This window comes from Erpetoichthys calabaricus, chromosome 11, assembly GCF_900747795.2.
Source record: "Erpetoichthys calabaricus chromosome 11, fErpCal1.3, whole genome shotgun sequence".
Lineage (NCBI taxonomy): Eukaryota > Metazoa > Chordata > Cladistia > Polypteriformes > Polypteridae > Erpetoichthys > Erpetoichthys calabaricus.
In genome coordinates this window covers 72473854-72495522 of record NC_041404.2, presented here as the reverse complement: position 1 = coordinate 72495522, position 21669 = coordinate 72473854, and the positions used below count along the sequence as shown (strand labels likewise).

General features: G+C 38.5%; 1 protein-coding gene across 1 annotated transcript in view; it reads right to left on the bottom strand.

Annotated features, from left to right (window-relative positions):
- Positions 1-21669, bottom strand: part of pnck (pregnancy up-regulated nonubiquitous CaM kinase) — a 44295-nt gene that overhangs the window by 7328 nt on the left and 15298 nt on the right. Inside the window, exons 2-10 of the mRNA XM_051933327.1 lie at positions 17740-17837; positions 12429-12560; positions 10058-10132; positions 9804-9942; positions 5420-5543; positions 2327-2402; positions 983-1095; positions 374-452; positions 55-142 (exon numbers count right to left, since the gene is read on the bottom strand). Of these exons, the coding sequence (XP_051789287.1) occupies positions 55-142; positions 374-452; positions 983-1095; positions 2327-2402; positions 5420-5543; positions 9804-9942; positions 10058-10132; positions 12429-12560; positions 17740-17822 (909 nt within the window). The 5' untranslated portion in view covers positions 17823-17837. The remainder of the gene's footprint in view (positions 1-54; positions 143-373; positions 453-982; positions 1096-2326; positions 2403-5419; positions 5544-9803; positions 9943-10057; positions 10133-12428; positions 12561-17739; positions 17838-21669) is intronic.

Sequence of the window (21669 nt, the reverse complement as noted above, 5' to 3'; positions counted from 1 at the left end):
CTGGGCAGTCACTTAGGTATCACCGACATTTGGTTGTGCTGAGGTCTGACTGACCTTCCACTGGTTCTTGGCAAAATTTTTCTGAATCTGCACACTCACAGACTCATGGATATTCTTCTCTAGGGCAGTGCCCCCCGATATCCTGGAAAATACACATCAATCTATTTGAAGAGTAGTGTAAAGCAGCAGAATATCACATCATATTCTTCAATTAGGTGAGCATGCATTTATTAACATGGGGTGAGCCAGGAGATCATCTGAGCAATGCAAATATCTAAAACCAGCCCATGACAGAGGAGGTCAAGGCATACATTTTGGCAACAAAACACCAAGAGATGAAAAGTAAGAAAAAGTTCAGCTCATGGGCACCCACCATGGATGTTGGAGAGCCTGCTGGCAGGTGTAACGCATGGCAGGATCCTTCTGCAGTAAGTGCCTGATAAAATCTTTGGCTACCGAAGTAAACACAGTAGAAAAATAAATGGGACATTTCTCATTTCATCTCTGCTGAATTTACACTTCCAAATCTATCCTTGATTAAGGCAGCATGGGGCAGCATGGGAACAATCTAAGTTAAACCAATATGTTAGATTTCAAGAACCTGCAAAACCAAACATTCTTTCAAAATTTATTGTTAGAATAGCCTTGTTACACACCTTGTCATCCTTCTTCTTTCATTATATCATCTCTTTCCTTCCAGCAATAAAAATAATTGTGACATTCTGAATCTTTATTTCAAATGAACGTGGTCAGAACACAAACCAATCACATTCAACAGTATCTGTGTTGTGCCATACTCCTCACCTAGTAAGTTGTTCAGTGTCACCAGAATACTGATGGTCTTATGCAGAGGTAAACTTAAGCACAGGCACCACAGAATCACTCTACTTTTCTCTCATGGACATTACGTGCCCCCCATTATGGTGTGAGATGTTCAGATCTCCGTGTTAGTTTAGTGCTTCCTCCTTACATTTCTACCTACCTGATTCAGAAATATCATCCCAATATGGGGAGTCAAACTCGTATTCTACTTTCACAATTTGCTTGTACAATTTTGTGTCATTTTCATCATAGAAGGGGGGATAGCCACAGAGCCTGAAAGAAGATAAAACAAAAAATCCAGAAAGTTTACAGCAGGAATGGAGAAGTCTTGTCCTTCAAAGCCTAAACTGTGGTTCTTTCATGTACTGTCATTGACCAAGGTCTTCATTATAAATGAATGTGTCTTTATTCTTCCATCTAAAATATGGAATTATGTTAGACCACAGACAGCAGATGACACCTCTACCACTGAACCTGTACCTTTATTTGGACACCCTGACTTAAACACTCATACAGCATGAAGTGATGTGGGTCTCTAGTGCTATTATTTAAGATTTCATAGTGTGAAATAGAGAGCCGAAGGTAGCAGAGAAACTGTAAGAACCAAAAGTTGTCAGCAACTAAAGACCGTGTCAAATTGTGCAACTTTTCCAGCGATTTTTAGTCGTTGTTTTCATTTACATAATCTAGTTGGCAGTGTGGTACCAAAAAAATCAGATGTGTAATATGACATGTCCCATGACTCCCTCTGATTATGTCTTTATTCAAGTATACCACCTTTATCTATAGGCACATATGACTAATAATAAATAATAATAAATAATGTGTAAAACACTTGAGTAAGATATCTGCCTTAAGATATGATGCCTGAAATAAAGACTAATTTATTGACATTATCCATTTTTAATTTTTAAATCTACTTAATCTAGTTCAGTATCTGGCATAAGACATGAAACAACCATTTGGCACCACTCTGTTGCAAGCCACACACACACACCTATACTCACATATACAGGGCCAATTTAAAGTCACCATTTAACCAAAGTGGGATTTTAACTATTAAAATGATTTAGGAATTTAATGAATCTTAATTTTCTATTTAAAGTTTACTTCTAACTGCATCATTCTAAGTATAGACTGTACAGCTGTACCTGAAGGATTGTACCCACAAATCATTTAATGATGCAGTGATGTTGCTGAAATTGAAACTTGCATTTCAATGGAGTTTATATTCATGTATTTAGGTAAACTATTTTCTAACCAGGCTATTTTATCTCATTTTATCCAACAATGTTGAAGAAAGCTGCTTTTTTATTATCTAGAAGTTACAGTGATGACTCTGACTAAAATAATGTTCAAGTGGTCAATTGTGCATTAAGGGTAGCATTGAAGAGAAAGCCAAAAGAAGCTACCACTGCCAAGGACCATTAAATCCTCCAACCCTGCTTCATGAATTTGGATTGATGACAAGAGCTCATAATAAATTGACAGAAATGACCCTTACAGAATATAGGAGATGACCCCCACAGCCCAGCAGTCCACTTCATTTCCATAAGTCATCTGTTCCAGCAACTCCGGAGCTGAAATGAAAACAGTACAATCATAGATAGTTGAAATAATCTTAAGTAATTTACAATAAAAGCCCTGATGGGATTGAGTCTTCAGAAGTGCTTTTTTATATCAAGACCTCGCTGCTTCATTTTGAATATACTGTACCTTCTTATCACTCGCTGTTAATTATGTATCACTTGAAAGGTGGTATTTATTGAAGGGTAACCCATGCAAACCATTGGATAACTTAACACGACTGTGTCTGTTTTACTTCATTTCTGCAGTCTAAAACCAGTCACAACAGAGAAAATGTCACAAGAGGGACCACGAGGTTGAGGGGGCACATCTAGAGGAGTGGTGACCACTACCAGCTTCACAGCACAAGAACTTGTTTTGTGTTTTATTTTTGACTTTTCGGCCACTAATATGTGCATTTAGTGTAAGGTATGCAGATTAAGAGCTCTTAGTAAGTCCATGAGTGGCACTGCCATATCAGATAGTGCCCAATCAATTCCTGATCATCAGAACATACTGTCACTAAGCTTCTTGTGGCCCATCAAAATAGCAGATTCATGCACTTAAAATGAAATGTGCAACATGATAAAGTGTGCAGAAAGTGAAGGGGTCTGAATACTTTCTGAAACCACTGTTTATGAAGTCTGAATCTAACATTTGTGAAATGCAGTGCATGTTTCTTGTTTTGGAAACAAGTCAAAATGGATGCCAAAAATGCTGAATCAGTTTTCGTGTTGTCAGTTAATCTTCTGAGATTCATTGTTGCCTAGTCGATGTGTACCCACATATGCTATAGACAGTGGTAATCCTGGATAATTTTACCCAGTAGACAATTAAACATGGTGTCCAAAGCTTGATCCTCCTTGTTTTCTTCTGCCAACATAAGGCTAAAAATGTTATTATGCAATCATTGTGAAAAAGGGAACATATGGCAGACATCTTGAATTTGAGCTAAATTAGCCTATATACATCAAAGTGAAACCAGAGTTTCCTTCTGCACAATCAGTGTTATCAAGATAAAAGTAACAAGTTCACTGACATCCACTAATATTTTCTTTAGCCTTTTTGCTGCACTCGTTTTAAGAGAACATTCTATATTATATGTAAGAGAATAACTAGCTAGAGTTCCTATCCTGATGTAGGACTGCCATTACCAATTTAAAAAATCCAACATAAAAATGTTTACAATGACATTGTGACACGACACTTCTTTATCCTTGGCTCTCTTCTCCTTTCCTCTCCTCTCCTCTCCTCTCCTGACTCACTATGTTTCTCTTCTTGGGCTCCTTTCTGGTTAGCTTACAGCAGTAGCAGGGAGAGGAGGAGTGCAAACAGAGACCATTTAGATGTGATTATGTGTGTGGGGGTCTGGGTACTGGTCGATATTGATTACATGTTCAAAAAGACCACCTAACTGGTTAATATTATACTGATTTACTTTGGTACTTGTGAAAATCAATCAAGGAAAGGTCATTGCTGTTTTTTTTCATGCCAATAAACCTATTCACTCTGTGAAGTCTACTCGGTCAAACTGTAGATTTGAAGAGATGCCACATGCACCCTGGTGTTCAAAGCTTTGCCTGTGTGCAGTAACTACTTATGTGGGACAGCTCTACCCATGATGAAGATACAGAAGAGCAAGACAAAATGTTTTATGTTAGTGGTATGGAAATCTTCATGAGCGTGTTAGAGTTCTTAGAGCTAATGTTGAAAAATAATGCTTGTTTGATTTTACCGTTGAACACTGTTCCATTCAAACTACTGTTGTGCTGAGGTGTCACCCATTGCATGGCTGAACTTGGGTCCTAATTTGGGATCCTGAGGTGGTTCGTCGTGTGGTGGGTGCGGCAGTATGCTGTATCAGTTCATGCTTCCCAACCACTCTCGCTCTATCTCTCTCTCTCCTTTAAAAACATTAGAACAGTCTAGACGAGAACAGGCCCATCAGCCCAACAAAGCTTGCAAGTCCTTTCCACTTAATTCTTCTAAAATAATACCAAGTCTAGTTTTGAAAGTCCCTAAAGTCCCACTTTCTACCGCACTACTTGGTAGCTTATTCCATTTGTCTATGGTTGCTCTGTTTAAAGAAAACCTTCCTAACATTTGTGAGAAATTTTCCCTTAACAAGTTTCCAATTGTGCCCCCGTGTTCTTGATGAAATCATTTTAAAATAACAGTATTCATCCACTATACTAATTCCCTTCATAATTTTAAACACTTGTATCATTTCTCATCTTCATTTTAGTAGATCAGGGTCAGAACTTTTAAATGCCCCTAATCCTCAAAACAGGACATTGACAAAAATGCAGGTAGTGTCAGATAGACAGTTGAAGTAAAACACAAGTGTAAAATGATTAGGCTAAGACAGTATCCAGAAGCAAGTTCAAAAGCCCAGTAATTGGTGTACCAAAAAGAGAACATAAGAGAAAACCAATGGCACAAAAATCTTAAGCCACCAAATATGTAGTCAAGGGGCTCTATCTGTTGAAAAGCTCACCTACAATCATGTGGTTGCCAGTTAATTAGTTACATTCCCTTCATCAAGAAATAAGTGGAGGCAACACATGAAAAGAGGAGCACATGGAAGAGGAAAGGGACAACACTGTCTAAGTGTAGGAGGTAGCATTAAAACATGGCGCAAGAGACCTTGTAATTAGCACAAAGAGACAACTTGGTGTCACAATGACACAACTCTCTACTGATCACTGGCAGACAGTATGCAGTTAATATGAACAAAGTGAGAAAGTAGAGATGGTAAGGCTGCACCTGAAGAAGAAATGGAAAGGAGTGTAGAGTAGAGTCTGAGAGAGATATCCAAGTGTTGCCATTCTACTAGGAATAAGGGGGCAATGTGACTTAAATTGCTTCTTCTGGGTGGCAGATTCAAGTCACCATAAATCTTTTCCATATTACCACATGGTGACAAAGAGAAGTGTCAGGATGTGATATTGTATATGCATCAGCATAGTCTCTAAAGCAAGCATGCTTTAAGAAAAATCAATAAATATATTAGAAAACTTTGTGTCCTCACCAACATAGGCAGGTGTTCCACAAGCTGTTGACAGCACACCCTGATCCAGCATTTTCGAAAGACCAAAATCTCCAATGACAATTTTGGCATCCTCAAAGGGTGTATCATAGAGCAGGTTTTCAGGCTAGAAAAAGACACAAAAAAGTTTATAACCCGTGCTCAGTCATACTGCAGAAAATGGAAAGTTTGAATGCGTGTAATGAAGAGAAGTCTTGATTTTGAGTTGAGCTCTATCCTACAACCCTTGGACTTATTCACAAGGTATAGCTTGAGCAGATCAATTAATTGAGCAGTGAGTAAAATGGCAAACGTAAGTGGAGTCACTAAGTAGAATTTGTATACCAAACACTGCAATCTGTAACCAATCAGGTTAGAAAAATCATTTGTGTGTCCAAAATTACTGCTAAAATTAAATAAGCACACTACATTCATTCCTATAATGTACATGTAAGAAGTGCCTGAAATTATTGCGTGGTAAATAATTGATAGATGAAACTAGTGGCTGAAGACACGGTTGGGGACAAGCCAAGCTCAGAATTAAAACTAACATAGCCAAAGGGTCAGAACAAACTCAAAGTCTGAAAAAAAACAGGGTCAAATTTTCTAATGCAAGGTCTACTTAAAGTGAAAGCTAACTATCACTGAGAAGGTTTGAACACAGAGAACATCTAACAAGGGTCAATGACCACGGTGCACACCACCATATTTATACCAGAAGACCTGGGGCCTCATGTATAACGCCGTACGTAGAACTCACACTATAACATGGTGTAAGCACAAAAGCGGGATTGTGCGTATGCACAGAAAAATCCAGATGCAGGAATCTGTGCGCACGCATACTTTCACGTTCTTCCACTACATAAATCCCGATCAGCGTGAAAAGTAACGCACGTGCACGCGCCTTCTGTCCCGCCCCAACTCCTCCCAGAATTACGCCTCTTTGAATATGCAAATCAATATAAATAGCCTTCTGTGAAAAGACAATGGGAAAAGCACAGGGGAAAATATAAGAATTTCAGCGAATACCAAGTGGAGGCAAAGGAAAAACGTACTATTTGTTGGTTTAAACAGTGGTATAATCAACAAAAGAAAGTTGATCGAGTGACAGAGTGTCGGAAAAACTCGAAAGATCAAATTCACAAAGTCGCACAGTGCCCGAAATAAAAAAGAAATCACATATCAAAATCGCTGTGAAAAGACGAGTCGTAGCCCACCGTCTGAGTGTCATATGAAAGCATATTAGGGTACAAACAAAAAACATAGGCACACAGTGGGAAAAAAGCATGAAATGTCAACTTTAATCTCGAAATTTCCACTTTAATCACGTAGTTTATTTTGTCATTAAAGTAGAACATCATAAACTTCATCTTAAAATCGTTTATTTTACTAGTTTCTCAAGTAGCATGTTAAATGCTTTTTTCTGTGTTTGATCTTCTATGTGCTCTATGTGTGTGAATCACTACGTGCTTCCGTTCTTTCTCTTTCTCCGACAGGACACAGAATGCATTACATTCGAGATATTACAGCTCTCTGAATAATTAAAATACTGAGATGTATACGTGATATCATTTTCATGATGATATGAATGAAAGCATGTTTTTAAACATGGGAACACGGTGGCGCAGTGATTGTTCATATCTCACGCAAGAGGCTTGCTGCACCATGTGCGACCTTCGATGAAATAATTTATTACAGAAGTACTGTCTCTTTCAAACGTACTAACCTCCAATTCCTGTCCATACTTTTCTTTCTCCAATCGCCACACAATCAGCTCTGTAATAGACGTTAAGCCATTTGTAAGCTTAGAACGCCGATTCTTCAAAACTTTTAAGGAACATTGAAATATCTTCGTAGTACATGTTTAATTATTCTATTCGTCTATCCTTCCAGTGTCGCGTCAGCACCAGCAAGAATACAGCGCAAGGCAGGAGCTATCCTTGAACTAGCTATACGCTGCGGCACCGTGTCCTCACATGTTTAATTATTAACAATACAGATTATTTAAATGAAGTTAAAAGTTTTATCTGTATACTATAAGCAACATATTTTGCTGCATTTCATCTTAAAAATGATATTGTCATCATACGCGCTTTATAAAGTAGCGCAGGTTGTGTAATATTATAACTGTAGTGTAAGTTTACAGTGAGGTGATTGTACTTATAAGTATACACAGTTCTACAAGGAGCACTTGATGGACTGATTGAGTGCGTTTAGAGTTCTTGGGATGAAACTGTTTCTGAAACGCGAGGTCCGTACAGGAAAGGCTTTGACGCTTTTTGCCGTGGTTGAGGTAGTGTACTGTATACTTGAAACTGTATACCGATAATTCTCTTTCCGATCATCTGCTGCTGTGATTCACACTCAGATACAGTGATATAAATACTCCGAGTGGTGCAGTCAGAGTAATATGGAAAAAGATGATCCGCAGTGGCAACCCTTAACGGGAGCAGCAAAAAGAAGAACAAGATGCAGTGAGCGTAAAAACGCTAAAGCAGTTATGGTATTTGGAATACTATGGCTATTCCCTGGCCCATTATATTGCTACAGGTTAAATACAATCAGATGCATTAAACTAATAAACAATATGCAGTTAATTTCAGTGTATTTATAAAGCCGCGTCAGGAATGTGGAGCTAAGAAAGAAAGGATGAGCACACGGGAACAGTAGTTTGACCATTCTGTGGACCATTATATTGTTACAGGTTAATTACAATCAGATGCATTAAATTTATGAACGATATGCGGTTAATTTCAGTGTATTTGATAAAGCCGCCGCCGTGGATGTGGATCTAAGAAAGAAAGGGTGATCACACAGGAATAGTAGCACTGCTTTGACGCTGGGTGCCGCCAGTCTGTAAAACCGAGGGGAGAAATTGCGTACGCCAAGGAATGAGTTACCGTGGAAATGTGCGTGGCTTTACGCCAAGTTTAGGTTTTATACATCGCGATTTGAGCATGGAAAGGTTCGTACGCAACATTTCTGTGCGTATGCACCGTTTATACATGAGGCCCCAGATGATGATATAGATTTTGGCAGCCACAAGACGTGATCAGCAATGGCGAGCAAAATGGCATTTCATTAAAAAAAAAACAAGACATTAAAAAGAAATTACACAAAATGGAATTAAAAAATAAATTGTAGTCAGTACAATTCCCAAGTCAATACATCTCTCTATTATATAAAAAAATCTTTGGACAAGACAAGACTTTTTTTAGAGAGATAATGTCAAGTCCCGCGAGATGAGACTTTGTGCCAAGAGATGAATTGAAAACCTAACAGGTCCAAGTGGGGGCGAAAATAAAAGACAAACAGTAGAAGAAGAAAAGACAAAGAGCAGAAGACAAAGTAGAACATCATTAAGAGGTTCAAAAACTTTGCCGTGATACACATGCAGAGCAGGTTAGAAATTATGAAAGTACTAAAATTTGAAAGTCGATAGTAAAGACCGCATTAGCGCTAACAAACGGAAATTATTACTCGGTGAAATAACGGAACAGCGAAAAGAGATTGAATATATGGACATAGGTGATATGACAGAAATAATTGTTATTTGGTGAAAGTGAAATTCAAAAACACTACAGGCAAAATATCCAAATCTACAATAATCTGTTTGTGTTCGCATCATTCAATGCGCAAAACTTATATTTACACCATTCAGGACCATACGCCATGAGAATCTGTGGTCCCGCAACATTTAAAGCTACTACAAGTTTAATTTCAAAGAAACCACAATTCGGTCAGGTTTATATTTATGATCACAGAGAAGCGATGCAACATAGAATCGATAAAGTTAAATGATTGGACATATTGGAAATTCTACAGCCAATAATAGATACAAATCCATACGTCCAAAAGTATCACACTTTACACAAAATTTATATGTAAAACACGGACAAAGAAGTTTATTTGGATTTCTATATGAATCTGAAAGATCATGCTGTCATATATAATAAACCAACATGTGACGAATTGACAGCAATAATAGTTTCAAAGGACAGAGATATAAAAGACAGAGTTGATATTCGTGTTTATCCAAAAGCACAGCACGATTTGCCACAAACGGCGGATCCAGGAAATGTCTAGGGAGTAAGGCCCGCATCGGGGTTGGCGAGCGAAGCAAGCAGGGTGCTTGAGACATTTTGGTAAAGTCTACATAATGAAGAGTATACGGGGGAAAACAGGGTCACATTTGACCCTATATGACAAAACAATGTTTCATTTGTTACCATAAAACAGACTGCAGTTCCTTTATAGCCAGGATAAGACTAAAGGAGGAAATGTGAACAGACATACAGGCATAGTCAGAACAGTGCTGGTTCCAGAACACCGGCTCTGTATACATCTTCACTGACCCGCTGTACTGAAGTGGTACATTTGGACGTACCTTGAGATCTCTGTGTACAATGCCAAGTTCATGCAGGTAGTTCACGGCATCCAGCACTTGATGAATCACTTGACTAGCATCCTTCTCCGTGTAAACACCTTTCTCAAGGATTCTGTCCAGCAGCTCTCCGCCTGTCACCCTGCCACAAGAAAACCAAGAGAAACCTTGTGATGGGTCTCTGGTATCAGATCAGTCTTTTGGAAGAGCATCTCTATTAAAACAAGAGATGAAACACTCAAAGCTAAAGTACTTACAATGTCATGACCAGATACAGCTGAGATGGGGTCTCATAGATGTCTTCTAGGGCAACAATATTCTTGTGTTTAATTCTGCATAAAGGAAATAACACTTTTAATACAGAAGAGTTTGGCATTTGAAAAAAGAAAAAAGGCATGTTGCAACGTTCCCTAGAATGAGACTTTTCTTGTAAATCCTTAGTTACAAAAGTACTTAGTTATCTTGAGATCATTTTTTAACAAAAGTAAAAGGAGGTATCAAAAAAGGTTATGCCTAAAAGGGAAACATGAACAAACAATGCCAGCCCATAATTCAGAAATAGTGATCCTTAAAAACGAGTTAAAGTTCAGCAAGCAGATGATCAGAATATGAAGCACTTACAATAATCCACAAAATCACCAGAGAGCCAAAATAGCAGTGCTCACAATGTAACATTCCTATGTGTTATGGTCCAGCCAGGGTTCCTCCCCTTCCTCATGTTTAAAGTTCGTTTTTTCCTCTTTGTCTAAGCCCATACCAGTACATTGCACTAAAAATGTGGCAGAAAAGGACACCTTATGTCCTCAAAAGAAGGTCGTCATAATATTGTTTTTTGTTTGTTTTTCATTTTTCATTTGAATTTCCTCTTTGCTGGGTGCTTCCACTGCATGATTTGTCTATTGCTTTCTGGCTCACAGTGATGTACACAAGTCTCTTCTCTAGTGACAATCTGCTCAAAAACACCTGGATCTTCTTAATAATGTTTCAGGAATTGAGTTGCAGACTCCACATGCTGTTGCTTGTTCAGATCAGTAAGCTGTTTGGGTACCCATCTTGCACAAACTTTATTGTACCCCAAGTCATCATGCAAAATGGCACGTGCAGATCCATTGCTGATATCCAAATGTGCAGCAACAGTGGACAACATAATCTGTTGGTCTTCTTTGATGAATGCGCTCGCCACGTTGATGTGGGCTTGTGTGCACGATGCTGACGGCCAACCAGATTGAAGTTCATCAGTTACACTTGTTCTTCCCACTTTAAACCTTTCTACCTGTTCATAAACTGTTTGTTGACTGATGCAGTGTTCACTTCCATACTGAACCAACATTCTTCGGTGGATTTCAGTAGGTTTCAATCCCTCTGCCCAAAGAAATCTCCTTGTAGTTCAACAATGGTGCAGTCCCGCAGTGGAGCATCCATGTGCATTTGATCTTGGCTTCAGCCAGACTAACAGCAGAGCGCTGCACTGTGTGTGTTTGAACTACCCATAAGCCATTGTGAAAGTATCATATTGCACCAGCTTCTATCCATTGCGGTTACCACGTAATTTTCAAACTACTTTTGCAATGGTGCTGTCAGATTTGCCATCACACCTGGCTTAAGAAGATAAAGACTGCAACAACTAAAGCTATAGCCACCTGATAAGAAGCTTGCTGTGTAGCCCTGATTTGAATCATTCAGGTTGTATGTTTCTCATATCTAACATTTATGCCTGGTTTTTCTGCAAATGAACATAAGTAATGACTGAAGTAAATTTTGGGTATTACATCACTGAAGTTGGATTCTTGTTTACTAATATTTAACAATGATTGTTGAGTATTAATATAACAAGCCGTGTTAAGTTCTTTCAGTGGTAGAAATTGAAGTACAGATTGCCTTATCCTCAGCTCGGCAAGAGAAGGCTTTCAAGTAAACCATTGTCTTCTGTTAGAGTATTTATGCAGCCTTGTCTCAGTCAGCCGTCTGAGTGTGGAGCACCACATCGGTGAATCCTGGCAGAATTCAGCTATTGAAGCAGTTCTGAGCCTTTTGCTAAGGTATTCTGAAGTGGAGGCCTTTCAGGAGAAGTAATTCGGGTGCAGACTGCTGTATCTGTAGCTCGGCAGGGGCAGGGATAGGCCCTTGGGCACTGTCTATGATGAGTGAATATCATCTTGGTAAGTATTGCAGGGCATACATGTAAATCAAAGCTAATAATTTAGGCATGTCTATTATTAACTTGTCCACCAATATAAAAAGAACCTGTGCCCAATGCCAAATTACGTGACTTTTTGCCATGGGGCATGTCAGTTTTGTCTATCGCAATTGCTGATCTGGTCACCAGTCTCTCATAAAATACAATGGCACACTCTGATTTGCTTACACAGGCCCAATTTAGAACTGCCAAATCACCTGACTGTACTTTAGAGTTGCTGAGAAAAATGGAGAGAACGCGTACCTCAGATCAAGCTGAACTTTGGTCTCTGGAGTTGTGAGGATGCAATGTTAACCTCTTTGACACCAAACTGCCACTTTTATGTTAAAAGTGATAAACAGTACTTAGTGAATTGAAAGAAAAAAAATAACCACAAGAAAAGTTGCTCAGTCTTGTCAAATGGACTTACATGAGGAGTTAAAAAGACTCACTTGCGTAGGACTGCAATTTCATTCTCCAGCATAGCTTCCTTGCCCTTCAGCACGTTTTTGTTGATGCACTTCACAGCCACTGACCTCTGAGAGTGCCTCTCCTGGGCCAGAAACACTTCAGAAAAAGATCCCCTAAAAAACGAAAACAGTGGTCAGTGTTAGGGACAAACACTACAGAATATAATTTTATTCAATTACCAGATGTTTCATGTTTCATCGGACTAATACTTGTTCATCATGGTGTCAGAGTGGCGACTCAGTGCTTGCTGGTCACACATACAGGGAAGAATTTGAACTTGAACTTCAATAAACATCTTTGTGGGAAAAGCATAAAGGGTGCAATGGATTATAAAAACAGACAGATAGATAGATAGATAGATAGATAGATAGATAGATAGATAGATAGATAGATAGATAGATAGATAGATAGATAGATAGATAGATAGATAGATAGATAGATAGATAGATAGATAGATAGATAGATAGATAGATCAGCATCATAAAAGTAAATTGTAGTTTGTGGCTGTGTGTAAAAAAGTGTGCATTTGCAGTGCAAATCAAGCCAGAGGTGCCAATCGGGTGGCCACACAATTGCTTCCTTCAAGGTTATGTCAGAGAGAATATGAATTGGGGTGAGAAATATTGCTTTTTAAGGTCTGTCAAGATTTGTAATATTTAATTTGTGTGAGGAATGTAGGATTATTTGCAAAAGATGCAGCGTTTAAATTATTCATTTGCATAACAAAGTCTATATTGTAAAGCTCTTGAGTGAAAGCTATTTGATTGAAAGATATTTGTGCAAAAATGAAATGATCCACATGCATATACATTACTAGTTAACAACTTGGATTGCATTTCATTTTGGTATGGTCTGATCGTGTCATATTTAAAAATATATCAACCAAATGATTGATTGCTTTTCAATACGCCACACAATTTTTGTGTCAATACAATGTTCAATACAAAAGTATAATGCATTTTAATTTATGTTCATAGATTGCATGTTGAAATTAAAAACAAAGCAAACATATTGCATTTCACTTAGCAGCAGTATGCAGTATTGCATTTCCATTCAAGGCAACGCTTTAGTCATTCCAAAACTACAGACATGGATAAATGTGTTGGTACTCTTCCATGAAAAAAGAAGAACCCACAATTATCACAATTGTCTCTGAAATAATTTGAAACTGTCAAAAATAATTGGCATCCATTATTGTTTTATTCTGTATTTCACAAAAATCAGACTGAGTTTTGATTTAACTGAATATTTCAAACAATAACACAAATAAGAATGACATGAACAAAAATGTTGGGATCCTTAACCTAACATTTTTTTGCACAACCTTTAGAGGCAGTCACTGCGGACAAGTAGTTTGTGTAGCGCTCAAGTGAGACTTCTGTACCTGCCAACTGATAGTTTGGCCCACTCTTCCTGAGCAAACTAGAGCTGCATCATGTTTAAAGGTTGCCTTCTCCAGATTGCATGTATCAGTTCTTTCTATAGATGTTTGATAGGATTTAAATCAGGGCTCATAGAAGGCCACTTCAGAATAGTCCAATGTTTTGTTCTTAACCATATTTGCGTGCTTTTAGCTGTTTATTTTGGCTCATTATCCTGTTGGAGAATCCATGACCTGCAACTGAGGCAGAACTTTCTGACACTGGGCAGTACATTTCGCTAAGAAAGATTTCATTGTTTTCTGCACAGACTCAAGGCATCCTGTGCCAGATGCAGCAAAACAGTCCCAAAATATAATAGAGCCTCTTCCATGTTTCTGTAGGTGTGGTGTTATTTTCTTTGAAAATTTCATTTTTTAGCTAATGCGACTTGCCAAAAGCTCCAGTTTTGTCTCATCTGTCTCCCAGAAGCATTATGACTTCTCTAGCAAATTCCAGTCTGGCTATAAGGTGTGATGGATGACTGGCAGCTCAACCCAGCCGGGACGCCCCGAGAAGGAAAAGATGGGGGAAGGCAGCAACATTTGGACACTGTCTCCCCCAAGATGCTAGATGGCAGCTCCCCTGGAGTATAGTGATGCCCCCGATTCCCGCAGGACATCCTGGGACTTGGAGTTCGGTTTCACAGCCCTGTTGGTTGCTGTGGGTGCTGCCAGGGGGAGCTGTCGAAGGACCTGGGGAGTCATACTTTCCCTATAACCCTATAGTACTAACGGATCAGACAGGAGCCTTCTGGGCTGACTAAAGAATTGGAGTTCTCCATCTGACCTGGAAGTGCTGGCAAGTCACGTGTAAGGAAGAACAGAAGCACTTCCAGGTTGGGCACTATATAAAGGACTGCTGAAGACCCAGCAGGCGAGCTGGAGTTGAGAGGTAGAAGACAGAGCTTGCTGGGAGGTGTGGAGAAGAGAAGTATATTGATTTATTGTTTATTTAATTGTTTATGGTGGCTGTGGTGCTTGAAAGGCACTTTGAAGAAGAAAAAACAATTAAAAGAACTTCTTCATGCTTTTACCCTGTGTCTGCATATCTGTCTGTTGGGTTAAAAGGGGCAACAGCGACCCCTGGCGTTTACAAAGGGAACCAACAAACATTTACATTGCTAGCTTCCACTCATTCAATGAGACGGTGTGTCCCTGTTCGCTTTCGTAAGTGCTGGTTAAACACACTGATGATTGGAACGCTTCTTACACCAACTGTTGATGCGCCTTGTCTCACCATTTGATGCTGATTAGTCATTTGATTACATTTAGTTTTGGCATGATTAAAGTGTGGACTCGAATCAAAATGTAATACACTTGGAGCTGCCATGGAACGCAATGCATTTGCTTTGCTTTTAGTTATTACACACAGTCTATGAATCTGAAATTAAATATGATATAATTTTGAATTGCATTTTAAACTGACAAGAAAATTGTGTGCTTTATTGAAAGACAATTGGTCCTTTGGTTTGATATGTTTTTACTTATAACATGAAAAAATCATGCCAAAATTAAATTCACCATGTGCACATGCATTACGTTTACATTTAGTTAACATGCTGCATTGCATTTAATTTTTGAATGAATAACCTCCCATAGGGCGGCACGGTGGCGCAGTGGGTAGCGCTCCTGCCTCGCTGTTAGGAGACCTGGGCTCGCTTCCCGGGTCCTCCCTACGTGGAGTTTGCATGTTCTCCCCGTGTCTGCATGGGTTTTTTCCGGGTGCTCCGGTTTCCTCCCACAGTCCAAAGACATGCAGGTTAGGTGCATTGGCAATCCTAAATTGTGCTTGGTGTGTGCTTGGTGTGTGTGTGCGCGCCCTGTGGTGGGCTGGCACCCTGCCCGTGGATTGTTTCCTGCCTTGCGCCCTGTGTTGGCTGGGATTGGCTCCAGCAGACCCCCGTGACCCTGTAGTTAGGATATAACGGGTTGGATAATGGATGAATGGATGGATAATCTCCCATATTTAACAGGCAAGTGCCTTTTTAAACAGAAGGATGATTCAGCGTTCATGTGGCAGTGACTCTTAGGAATGAAAAAATGTCAAAGAGGAAGAGGATTTTGGGATGCATGCAAATAAATTGAGGGATATTGGGAAATATACACATTTAAAAGCAAACACCAATATAGTGTCATAAGTCTCAGATTGTATAAGTGTAAGTTCAGACAAACTAAACAGTATGTATGTTCTTATTAGAAGGTATGAAATAAGTACTTGCGACCTTTTAGTCAACTCATGGTTCTATTTATCTAAAAGTAGCTTCACTGACAAGTAACTGGTGTGGTGTGGAATTTTGTATGTCTTTATTTGTAAATTAGATAAACCACAGTAATATTAGTTAAAAAAAATAATAATAAAAAAAATGTTTTTATTTTTTTATTTTTTATTTTATACTGTATTGAGGATTTGTTCTGTTCTGTGTATTGTATTGACCACCTTCTTTTGATACCCACTGCACGCCCAACCTACTTGGAAAGGGGTCTCTCTTTGAACTGCCTTTCCCAAGGTTTCTTCCATTTTTTCCTACAAGGTTTTTTTGGGAGTTTTTCCTTGTCTTCTTAGAGAGTCAAGGCTGGGGGGGGGCTGTTAAAAGGCAGGGCCTGTTAAAGCCCATTGCGGCACTTCCTGTGTGATTTTGGGCTATACAAAAATAAACTGCATTGTATTGTTATATCATTGATAAGAACAGCAAAGGTTTGATGTTTAACTACCTCTCTCCCCTTTTAGGACTGAGGATAGTGAATAATTGTATGACAGGGTTAGGGAGCGTGCCTAAAACCAGATTGGCAAGTGATTGATTCTCTGCAGGACTCTCTCAGTCAACCCCTCACAGGATACCCAGACTACCTAGCTGGCCAGCATCAGCTCAACCAATGGTTTTGGAGGCAGGTGTGAAAGGTACTGTGTGCCCCCATTGATCTGAAGTATGGGCTGTTTAGGATATATGCCGGCGGTTCCATGTTTGGGTATCCCTCAGCTGGATAAACTTCAACAGTCTTTAGCGTTAGTTAGTTTGATGTTCAAATAGGCCAAGTACTAGGTTTTGTTTTCAGTTTTTGATCTCCTTTCTGACAGTGACTTTGATTTTTTTAGTTTGCCTCTTTGCTGTTCTCGCTCAAGTTTCTTTTTATCTTCCAGTTTTGACTTGTCCTGGCCAGGCCATTGCTACGATTCTCATGCCATGTTATTATCTCCTGTTCTGTTCTTGTCTCTCATAATAATCCCTAGAGATTCTGTCTCATAATGCTAAGCTCAGGAACATTATTTAGGCATTTCTACTATTAAGTTGTCCACCATTAAAAAAGAATCTTAGGTTGCTGAAGTTCCTTTTGTGGATACTTTCATGATAAAACAGAATGATTGTCATTCAAGATATTAAGGACATTTATATTTTATTTGTTTAGAAACGTGTAGCAAAAGTAACAAAACTCTAGTGAAGTCATAAATATAATGTGACTATAAGAATTTAAATTACAACACATTACAATGCTTTGTTCCTGGGAAATGTAATTAGATTACAATAACGTTTCCTCATTTCTGTTATTGGCTGACCATGGATGGGAAATAATGAATTTACCATGGCTTATCAATAAATCCATCCATCCATCCATCCGTTTTCCAACCCTCTGAATCCGAACACAGGGTCACGGGGGTCTGCTGGAGCCAATCCCAGCCAACACAGGGCACAAGGCAGGAACCAATTCCGGGCAGGGTGCCAACCCACCGCAGTTATCAATAAATCAACATTCATTTTACATTACACCATTTTTAGCATGGAGCATCACCAGACACTTTATAAAGGAACCACAAAGCAACTTTTCACTCATTTGCCATGCTGCATGCCTTGCTATATCTCAAGATGAAGACATACTCGCCCAGCTTCTCCTTTATCTCATACGCATTGGAAATGTCCTCTGCCATCTTCTTGTTGTCTTTAACCTGTGGCATCTTCATCCAGGAGGTGCTGACCTGCAAACGTGACCAAGAGACATTTATTAAACATTTCATGGGTGTAGGCTTTTAAATGGCCTAAATGGATGCTACCAAGAATGGACCCTCAGAATCAAGGATCATATCCAGCCTTTCACTGATGAACCTGTGACCCAGGTCGTACTGATGAGTAGTCCACGAATCTCCACTATTGTTTAACACACACATATGATGGAAAACAGTAGGAGTCTGACTAGTGGTGATGCAACTGTCTTTTTCTAAATTTCATGAAGACGTTTATGCAAGCTCTTCCACTATTAGAGTTTGTATCTTGCACTGTCGTCAGTCCTCTGTCATTTGGCAGATGGTGTCAATGCGACATCACTTAGTTGGTGCAAGAGATAAAACACATTTTAAGAGAACTCTTGACTAAAGATTTGTTTTTTTTAAGCAGATGAACAAAACAGAAGGCATACAAACGAGTTTTTTGAAAATTAAAGTGACAAAAGATTAATCCTTTAGAGCAGCGGTTCCCAACCTTTTTTCTCTCCCGTATCCCTTGATTAGGCTTTTCATTTATGAGAACCCCCTCTCTTCATTACCCCCACCCATCCCTCAAAAAAGTTTTTTTTTTAAATTTTCTTAGTTTAGCTAATTAATCAAACTACTCAAATTAACCTAATGACATTTATATGCTTTTACAGTATTTTTGATTGTACATTTTACAGTTTATTTCAGTTTTTTATAATAGCAGCCTAACATAAAATCAAAACAAATAAAAACAGCATGAAAATAATTTTTACTCACATTAACGTAGGATGAAAGTACATAACATTTATTCATCTTGATATACAAGTCTTCCAGTGTGGCTCTTAATAATTTTAATGTGATCCTTGAGCTTGTTTCATGGATCCGAGTTTTTTAAAATCAGATTCAAATGAAGACAGATATAACCACAAATTAGGAGTTGCATCACGCTTATTGCAATATTTATAAGGCGAGAATGCTCTTTCGACAAGCTCCGTGTTCATGAAAGGTAGCAAAATATTTTATTGCTTTATCACTGAGTTCTTGGTACTCTTCTTTCACTGCTGCCCAGAAGTCAATGACATTTCTTTTTTTGAAATCAGATTGTAAAGAAGAATCAGTCAAAAGTTCAATCAATTTTTCTTTTTCAGAAACTGATAGTTTTCCGGCTTGTTGACAAAACAATTCATTGAATGGATTTAAAATCCAGTTATCTTCACTATTTCACTGTGGAAAATACTGTCTGAATGATACCTTAAGTGAGCTATTATACTTCTTTTTACCACTTTTGACAATTTCTGCTCGTTCTCAGATAAGAAACTGTGAAGTGTCTCAAAAACTTCACACTGTTTTTTTTTTTTATACATGCTTCCCAAAAATCCAATTTCTTGATCATAGACTTGATTTTGTCATTTGTCCTTTTTTGGTGTTTTCCGCCATTACCAATATTATTTTTGCGTACCCCCAACCGGCCCGCCGCGTACCACAGATTGGGAACCGCTGCTTTAGAGCTAAGGAATGAGGTAGAGAGATAAGTAGAAGCACCACCTTTGTCTTGGTGTTTTGTTTGATTTTAGTTGTCTTTTGATTTCGTATGTGTTTATTAATATGTTACATTTAAAACCCTTGTTTGCCAACAGAAACTCTTAACAAACTTTTCCTTTCTAGCTAAAATCTAATGGGCCGTGGTATCATGAAGGCAGCAAGAGCCCATGGTTTGGTAATAAATCCAAGGAAAAAGTCTGAGCCTTACACAAGTCAAATTTCTTTCACATGTGGTGGGTAACTTGACAGTTTTCACTGTACTGAAGAGGAGAATCCAATCAGCGGTCAAAACTTTGCGATTCGGAGACAGCATAACCAAGATCATGACATGGCGTAACCTAACAACATCATGACATCACATAGCATAACATAATTTAACACTTGAGTTTAAGTACTCAACAGCCATAAAGTTTCTTCAGCATGAGCTTAACCACCAGAGGATGTTCCAAGGAGATAAAAGAGAGTACTTTGCAACTTTAGACCTGAGAGTAGTGTCCAAAAAGCTTTTAGAAAAGTAAATGTTGACAGAAATACTCTGGCATTAACAGCACCATTGGCGGAACGGAACGTATGAGAGGTGAACCTTATTTCTTGACAGAAATAGATAGCTATAATCCGTCACAGAAAAAACGTCTAGATAATGAAAAGTGATGTGCAAGCTGCATGACCCCAGAAATAAAACAGATGATTAAAGAAATAAAACATAAAAAGACACTCCTGCCAAACCTATACAATACAATATAAATACAATACAATATAAAACCTATACAATATAAAACGAGTTACTCTGTTTACAAAATATTAAGTTAGTTACATGTTGTTACATTTTGTTTTGATTTATTTAAAAGTTTTACAATATTATGTAGTTGGTGTTTTGTGGTTCAAACATCTTCATACATGGCCTGCATTATTTCATATATTTGGTTATTTGTTAAGTTTTTCTTTTAGTATTGAATTTAGTATTTTACTCTGGTTTATTGTCCTTTATTCTATTTAATGCTTTGTTATCTGTTTCATTGTTTTATTCAGGAAAACATTTGTGTCCAATGTTACATATACCCTGCTATTTTTTTCTAAGACTCCGTGAAGTGCCTTGAGCATGGGAAAGGCACTATATAAATACAATGTAATTAATTCTTTAATTAATTCTTTGCATTTATATAGCACTTTTCTCACTACTCAAAGCGCTCAGCAATTGCAGGTTAAGGGCCTTGCTTAAGGGCCCAACAGAGCAGAGTCCCTTTTTGGCATTTACAGGACTCAAACCGGCAACCTTCAGATTGCCAGTGCAGATCCCTAGCCTCAGAGCCCCCTTATAATACATAATAATGTATTATTATTATTATTACCTTGGTAAAAGTAGAGACGGCCTTCTGTCTAGCAGTGGGCCATATGGGAGTTAACAGCTTAATGGCCTGTGGCTAACAACCGTTTGTCAGTCATATGTGCCAATATGGCACAGTATGATACAATTACTTACTAGATGGAACTGACAGGGGGAACGGGGTGTTTTGTTGGATTGTATAGCCCGAAAAAATTGAAATCCCATTTTTCAAGCATCTCTGTTCTTCAGTATTCTTTATAGATGGGAGGGTGGTTCTACTAATGAAACACAGTAGATCATTCTGTCTTCCTATATTCCTCTTTGACTAAGGAGGAGGCATACGATTTGTGTGCCTTTACAGATGTTGTGGGACTGCCCGGTGTTTGGCCCTGTACTCTGAAACTGAGGGGACAGCTCCTTTTTGGAAACACTTCTGACAGGACACAAATCAACATAACTTTATCAGGTACAAATTACAACAAGACTATCTAATGATAGCACCATTTTGTGAAAGCAAATTATGATAAAAAGTGTGCCAATAAAAAAGAGAGAATTCAAGTATTTTGAAACTCTCCCAGTAATCATTTCCATCTTGTTTGCTGGTTTCAAGTTGTCCCTGCAGTACACCACCAACCTGGTAAGTGAAGTTAGCCTCTTGGCTTCACAATGGCTCGATCTGATACTCTGCTTTCAGCCTTTATTTGACAGTGTGCTTTTGAACTCCAGTAGTTCTTTTTGATGGAGTGTCACTTCCTAAAATATGTTCCTTAACTTTTCTAAAATCCCTAAGTCACCAGCCTGAGGAACATCTGATGTATCTTGCCTATCAAAGAAGATGTTCAGTGCAGTGAATTGTCTCCACAGCCCAAGCCATCCATACAGTCTGAGGATTCGCTTAAGTGCCCAGATACAACATGCCAATGCTGAAGCCACAAAATGAGCTGGAATCATACATGTAGTGAGCTTAATACAAAC